The 8,378-nt window shown below is 41.0% G+C and overlaps 1 gene segment (V, D, J or C); it reads right to left on the bottom strand.

Moving 5' to 3' along the window:
- Positions 1 to 1,527: 1,527 nt before the first annotated feature.
- LOC106147382 lies at positions 1,528 to 2,516 on the bottom strand. The segment is given in 2 exon segments: positions 1,528 to 2,214; positions 2,373 to 2,516. Coding segments are annotated over 2 exon segments (408 nt in total).
- Positions 2,517 to 8,378: the final 5,862 nt, after the last annotated feature.

Raw genomic sequence — 8,378 nt, 5'->3', positions numbered from 1 at the left:
TCTGTCACATTTGGAAGCATTTGTCTGTCTTAGGCATTAATGATGATCTTGGTGACTGAGTGGTAGAGTTTGCACTCTGACAAGGTCACTGTCACTGCAGGACAAAGGATGACACTGAGGCGTGCGTGATGTCAAGTGTGCAAAGAGCAGAAAATTGGCATGGTTATTTAACTGGAGTGTGGAGGTGGCTTAGACTGCAGACATTGGGATACCATTTAGATAATCTTTAGTAGCTAAATTCAACAGACACAAAAGAGATTAAACATGGTAATTTTTTTAAAAAGCAAGTTGCCTATTCAATGTCTATTTCATCCTATTTCTTACCAAAGGCCTAATTGGGACGTGGGTGGCAAAGCAGTTAGACAGAAATAATCCTGAGATCCCACGTTTGTCAGACAGGAGAGCGGTGGGGACATCAGGTAACACTTTATTAAATGAAAGGTAAGTGGAGGCTGTTGGGTGGAGTTTGGAAAACGACTGACTCAGAGAGCAGCTCCTCATTGCCTATGACTCACTCTTTCTCTATAAGTGAGAGGGTATAACGTGACAGGATCATTAGCAGTATCTTAAGAATACAAAAACAAAATACAAAAAAAAAAATAATACAAAAAGAGAGACATCGTAAGGATGAGAAATACTGAGTTCAAAAGACCCTGGTTCCCTGACAGCATGATGAAGCTCCAAATACATCAGCCCAATGTATTACAGCTCTTCTTCACATGACAGGAAAGAGAATTCCTCCTTGTTAAAAATATTGTGTGACTTTTCTGTAATGTGAATGAAAATCAATCTCCATTGGATGCAAATGATGTTCATGAAGACTACAAATTCATTACTTCATCAGAGACTTAGAGGAAGCCAGCACTGAGCAGAGTGATCCAAGTAATCCAGGTCTTCAGTATCACACCAGGTGACTGTGAAAGAGATGATGCTCATAGGTCAGGATGTGGCATTCGGGAACCACTGCCTTAAACCATGTCTCCCCACCTCCTCCACATTTGTCACCAAGTGTGTGCATAGATACAAATACCGAGTTTCTCTACAAGCACATTTTCAGGGGTGCTGAACCTGGGTGAAGAAAACTGTAGTCACCATTCATTTATCTAACAGAAGTATGAATAAATAGATGGAAAATCGTGTTTGATCCTAGATGTGCCTGCTTTCAAAGCACACATTGGGGATCTGGTAATTGAGAATGTGCGTTCTTCTCCTGAATGAAGAAAAACTATGACTTTCTCATAAGTTTCTGTTTTACTCATAGAGAAACTGAGGCTTGGAAATCACACAACTCAAATTGCAGAATCAGATCTGGATATTTATCTTTATTTCACCAAGATTCAGATCTTCACCTCCCTTAATATACAACGGAATTTCTCCTGAGCTAAGAAATGAAATTTTTGGTAGAAAATGTGCTCAGATACCCTCTGAATCCAATGCCAGGTGAGCCTTCAGGTTCCTGGTACTAGAGGAATACAAGACTCATCTCAGCAACTCAAAGGCCTATCTAGGTATTGGGGGTACACAAAGACCACAGCAAACCTCCCACTACTGAGTAGCATTTCCTCGTCCACTACAAGTGCCCAGGGTTTACATTTTCCTGATGGAATTCGAGTCTGAAAATCTTTTGGCTCAGTGACCCAAATCTTTTATTTCAAGTGAGAAAATCAAAGGCCATGATGAGCCTGAGGAAGTGTAGCCAGGATGGCAGTGCTGAACCTAGCATTTGATGTTCCCATTCCATGCTTCATATCTTTTGTCCTAATCCAAGATATTTCCATAAAATTCACAAAGTTGAAAGGGCTCCCCTTCCTCACTGCCAGTGGATGTTCCTTCATAGGAAGTAACCACCACCTGCACACACCTTTGGGGCTTCCAGGAAGCAGCCTGCTGGGGTTTGTGTGGTGCTGCAGGTGCCCGCTGCACACTGTGCCTCTGTAGCACAGAAGTAAGCAGCAGCCTCCGCAGCCCAGGCAGCAGTGATGGACAAGGAGCTGGTTTTGGTGGCGGTGTCAAGGGTGGCTCTCAGTCTTCCACTGTGTTTCTCTCTCTCATTTGATCGTATCAAAATGAGCAGGACAGGGCCTCCACCTGAATCCTGTCTGTACCACTTTGGGTTCAATATAGAAGCTGTATAATTGCAGTTCATGGTGGCATTTTCACCCTCCTGGATGCTCAGGGCCTGAGGAATCTCTCTTCCTTGTTGGCTGTTCACCCCTAGACAGAAACACAGTCAGAGATGGAGTCCATCATTGCATTTTTCATCCCATTTCCAAATTAACAGGAGACTTTACCTCTCAGTCATGTGGGCTCTGAATTTTGGTGTCACTTTCATCATCACCAGGAACCCCCACCCTTACCTCTCCCCTACTCACCAACTAGTAGAAGCCACAAGGTCATTCCAGGAGTTTCTCCATTCTCTTCCTCATTGAAATCATAGGAGATTCAGGCATGGGGCCTGAAACAGAGCCAGGCCTCTCAATTGGAAAAGTTAGTTCCTATTCCTGAGTATACATCCTTCCTGCTCCCCCAGAGTCTTGGTTTCTTGCCTAGCCAGTCAGAGGCAAGCTCAGTCCTTTGCTAGAAGCAAGCGCGCCCACACACACACACACACACACACACACACACACACACTAGGAAGACACTGCCATCTGGTGGTGGCAAGACCATTCTACTAATAAATAGAATGTACTCGAATGGGGGAAAGTGAGCAGAGCTAAAGGAGATTAGAGAACTATTCTGTGTCTTCATAGAACTTTGGTTTTGACTTAGAATAAACACACATAGTTTAATTCAGGTGAAAGCTCAATAAAGAAAGAATGTTGGGGCCAACCACTTACTGAATACCTTTGAGAAGCATTGCAAAGTGCCCGATGGCTGCTACAACCCCTGAAAACATATCTATGTGCTGGTTATCTATCATGTTGGTCTAGGGACAACAGCAAACAAGTCACTCTGAGCCATTCACCTGGGTGCTCCTGCACCTGCCAACCGTGCAGGAGAGACCAAACCACCAGAATAAAGCTTGAAAAAGATAGGGAACAGGCAAAATCTGGAGATGGGGTGGCTGGAAGAGGAGTGAACAGCCTATGGAATCCAGCACTGCTTACAGCACAGGACTGGAAAGTCCACCATTATGTGAAAAGTACAAAGTCCTGCAAGAGAAGAAGTCAACATCCCAGCTGCTGCTTGGCACCCAGCGTGGATACCACCACTCTCCAGCATCAGTCTGGCCCAGAAGTTCTCCCACCCTCATGGAATATGGGGCCCTGAGTCTGAAATATTCATCTGAGAAAACCTCTCAGAGCCTGAGCACAGTGGAGACAGTGAGACAGACACAGAGGGCTGGGGAAGCACAGCAGGAACCTGTAAGTGTTAAGGGTGAAGAGAGACAAAGGTGACAGCCAGGGCTGGGCAGAATTCAGAGACAGACAGAAACTCCTTGAGTTCTGGTGGAGCTAGAAATACCCTGTTTTGAAGTAGAGAGAGACAGAATGCACAGCACCAGGTACTAAGAAAACCGGAGTTAGACTTGAGGATTCAATGGGGCGGGGGGGGGGTGAGTTCAGCAAAGCTAAAAAACGGAAAGTGCAGGGATAGTGCAAGACTGATCAGATGATCCTGCTCAGGCTGGTGTCTCCTCAGCACCAGGTATGATGGGAACCAAAATGCGGAGAGAAGCTGAGAAACCTGTGGCAGCGGGAATCCTCAGGCTTCAGGGGAAGAGAAAAGGGACGCCTCAACGGGAGCTTGGACTGTGTTCCTTCTGACCCCAGAAGTCACTGCAAGCACAGGCCAAAAAGAGTCTGTGCTAGAAACAGCACAACTGGGAGACAGAGAGAGAGGAGTGGACAGAGTTGGCCACAGAGATGGCAGCTAGGGAGTCTGAGGCTGAGACAGGCTGGAGGAGCTGCAGAAAGCCCTGCAGACCACTGTCCCAAGAAAACTACAGGCTCTTGAATGGAGTGCTCTAATTTCAGGAACCATTAAAGGTTTACTGTTTTTTAGCCTATTATATTTTATTAAACTTCCTAACTTTTCTTGGGAAATTTTATTCCTCTGTATTTTACTAGGATATGAATTATGGATCTCTCCTCAAACAAGTTCTTAATTACCTGATATTACATATGGTCACCTTCTCAGTTTTGGTGGTACAAGTAGGTACTCTTTGCTCTCATAGCAGTTTTGGTGGATGAACCTAGTATTCAGAACAGACTAGGGAGAAACACTCCTTGCAGACATACCCACACCTTAAGTCTATGAAAAGGAGAAAATCATACACTGAAAAGATCCCCACATGACTGCGGAAGAGATAATCTTCCCATCTGAACTGCAGGGCTCAAAACAGAATCACAACTCAAATGAGAAAACAAGGCCACAAGATGCCTCCAAAAACTCTTAACTTCCCAAAAGCTGACCCCACTGATAAGTAAATAGATAAAATTACAGAAAGAATTCAAAACAAAACTGATAATAAAACCAATTAATGGGATCAAACAAAAGACAAACAGGCACGTGAATCAGTTACTAAAATGATCAGTGCGTTTTACAGAGAGACAAATAAGCAGTTGAATGTATGAAGGAAGACAAGGATATGGAAGAGCACTTCCAGTAAGGAAACAGAGGCTATGGAGAAGAATCAAGCAAAACTCCTACATGAAAATCTCAGTAAATCCAATTTTAAAGAAGCTCAGTTGAAAATCTCAACAGTAGACAAGATGAATCAGAAAGGATACCAACACTTAGAGACAACTTGGACAGACACGCTAAAGCATACGGTGAATAATAATGAAAAAAGGACAGTAATCAAAAAAGGATCCAAGAGCTCATACACAACTCTAAGGAATGAACTTCGAAATCATTGGCTTCCAGGAAAGTGATGATGTAATGACTAAAAGAAGAAGAAATCTACTTAGTTAAATTATTGAGGAAAATTTCCAAACCCTGAGAAATAAGGTGGATACCCAGGTGAAGGAGGCATTTAGATCACAAAATAGCAGGACTATAAAAACTCTTCTCCACAACTCATTGTAATCAAAATGTCAGAAGCTCAGAGGAAAGAATATTAACAGTTGTTAGAGAAAAGTACCAAGACATTTAGAAAGACAAAGCTATTAGATTAACAGAAAGTTTCTCAAAGGAATCCTTAAAAGGCAGAAGAGCTTAAAATGAAGTTTTTCAAGGCCTGAAAGGAAATAATTGCCAACCTGGATTATTATGTCCTGGAAGGAAGTCTTTCAAACTAAAAGATGAATAAAGGCCTTTCATGATGAATAAAGGCCTTTCATGATAAAGGTGAATTAAAGACTACTTAAGTTCAAGACCACTAAGACAGCATTACAGAACTATTTAAGGGAATCCTAAACAGAGATGAGGAGGACAAGACTAGGAATTAGTACATGCTACTCAATAATTACTAAAAATGGTAGTAACTCTCTAATTGAAATACAGACTCACCAGTCATGCAGCTCAGTGGCAGAGTGTTTACCTAGCATGCATGAGGCCCTGGGTTCCATTCCTGGTACCTAAAAGACACAGACTGACAGGTTTAACAACAACAAAAAATACTGATCTATGTGTTGCCTAGGGAAGCCTTGATACTAGTGATAAAGCTATCTGCCATAGGTAGCTTAAAATAATCAACACAGGAAAAAACTAACATAAAAAGTAGAAAATGACAAGATACAGAGGCAAAATGCAATCCCAGACCTTCAGCCCACCCAAGACAAGTCCAGGGGACAACAAGATAGAGGCAATCAGAAGCAATCCAACTGAACTTGCTGAAATGATAGCACCACAAGTAAAAAACCAGATGAATGAAGCTATAGAGAAAATCAGATTAGAAATAATCTCTAAGGTAAAAAGAGAGATGATGATCAAAATGAAGGATCTGCCTGGTGAATCTAGAGTAGATATAGATTTTTTAAAATAAAGAAGTTTAGGAAAATGATGGAACCCATTAATGCTCAACATAAGAAAGAAATGGAATCCATGAAACAGATTCAAACAGATATCTAGTAGATTAAAAATTCCATTGCAAGTATATGCAGCTGACTGAACCAAGGTGAAGAAAGAATGTCAGACCTAGAAGGCAGGATTGTGGCTAGTGACCGTGCAAAGAAAGATTTCTTAAAAGTAGCAAGGGGCCATGAAAAATCAATCCAGTCACTGTAAGATGATGCAAGGAAAAGCAACATAAGATTGATCAGAGTCAGTGAGAAAGCAGGAGGCAGCACAAATGTGATTTTAAAAATGTTTACAGAAATAATGGGAGAAAAGTTCCTCAAAAAAGGAAAGTAAATTGACATACAAATAAATGAGGCATATAAAATTCCAATTAGCCATGACCAAAATAAATCTACACCAAAGCATGTAATAACCAAGATTCCTGAAATTTAGCACAGGAATAGAATATTAAAAGCTGTTAGAAAAAAGAAACAAATCATATATAAATGAAAGGCCATCAGAATCACAGAAGACTTCTCAACAAAAACCCTTAAGTCAAGGAAAGCTTAGAGCAAAGTATTTCAAGTCTTGAAATAAAACAAACTCCTACCCAGATTGATGTACCCTGAAAAACTATATCTGCTCCTCAGAGATGTCTTTTATGTTTAGCTGCCTCTTAGTCTTTGTATCTATTCCAAGTTCTTACCTTCTCAATTAGTGATGGGTAGTTGCTATCTATTTGGTTCAGCACTCAGTCCTATAGTACTTGACTATGGTGATAGTTATGATCCCAAAGAATCATAGTGTTGTCATACAAAGAAGAACAACTGATTGTAACAGATATGACACTGTGGCTAAAGTAGTATGATTAACAATAACAGTAGCATCAAGCACAGCCTAGAAACTGACAATCTCCATATTTTGGTACCTTTAACCATAAGAGCAAGATATACAATTATATAATAAAATCCACCATAAACCAGGAATATCTATGCAATGAATTTCCCCTTAGTTGAATAATTTTACTCTGGGGGTTAGCAGTGTTAAGAGGGATGGGGCACAAAACAGAGAGATAAATGAATAGAAATATAGTAGAAGCAAGGCTGGGGGGCGAAGAATGATCACCCAAGCTTTGGGACCTGAACAAGAGGACAGGAGAGAAAGAATGAAGGAGAAAGCAAATGAATATCAAACTGAATGAGAAAGACTGGAGATAGTGTTCACTCACTTGAAAATATAAAAACAAAACAAAACAAAACAAAAAACAAGAAAAGTTGAGGGAAGAGAGAGTAGAAACAAGCAAAACAAGTAATTAAAAAGAAAAAAACAACAGAAAAAGGACAATGAAACAAAGATAATAGTAATAATAATAATGGTCCCCTGAGGTCCATACTTCTGTGGTAGTGTCCAAGTCAGCACCCCGATCTATGCCAGATAACTCCACCACGCCTGCAGTAGGAATAGGCTTGATATAGGGCTGATCTTGACCCCCAGATGTGGGGAGCTGGGGCCAGGGTATTCAGCCAGTAACTTTCTGTATATCCCTATGCATACCACACACTCTTCCTGTTGCTGCTACAGCAACAGTCCAAGGCTGCTGGATCCCATTTGGATCTCCTCTCCCACAGGCAGAGTGCCAATCTCCCACTTGCTGCTTAAACCCTGCATCTCAGAATCCCCTTCTGAAGCCACTGGTTATAGGGTGTGAGGATTCATGCTGGTCCACTCACTATATTCACCACCACCATTGCAGTCCCTAATCTTGCTGACTCACTACTTATGTTGTTGCTAGGGAGACAGTTCAAGGCTGTTTGATTCCACTTCAATTTCCTCTCCCCTATAGCAACAAATTTGACTTCCAACCAAAACAAGAGACAAAGAACATCAGTGCATATCAGTAAAGGGAACAATTCACCAGGAAGAGATAAAAATTGTAAATACACACTGAAATCTCACAAGCCCCATTTTATAAAACAAATGCTAATTTGCATAAAAATAAAGATAACATGAATGCAGTTATTCCTGAAGATTTCAATACCCCACTCTCATAGACAGATCAACCAGACAAAAAATTAACAACAAAAATATTCAGTGTCAATGTATGCTACTGGATACTGAGGATATAGCCCAGCAGTGCAGCACCTGCCTGGCAAGCGTGAGGTCCTGAGTTTGATTCCCAGTATCCCCCTCAAAAAATACTACTGATCAAATGGATTTAATAGATATCTAAATAGTGTTTGATTCAACTACGGCAGAACACACAATATTTTCAGCACAGAGCATTCTCCAAATAGACCATATTTTAGGCCATAAGGTGAATCTCAATAAATTTTAAAAATAGAAATAATATCTATCATATTACAAAGGAATGAAACTAGAAATCAACAGAAAAACAAACCACAGAAATACACAAACAAATTGAAATTGTGTAATAC

Source organism: Chinchilla lanigera, unplaced genomic scaffold (assembly GCF_000276665.1).
Source record: "Chinchilla lanigera isolate Chin_1 unplaced genomic scaffold, ChiLan1.0 scaffold00149, whole genome shotgun sequence".
Taxonomy (NCBI): domain Eukaryota; kingdom Metazoa; phylum Chordata; class Mammalia; order Rodentia; family Chinchillidae; genus Chinchilla; species Chinchilla lanigera.
This window is presented reverse-complemented; position numbering and strand designations above follow the sequence as displayed.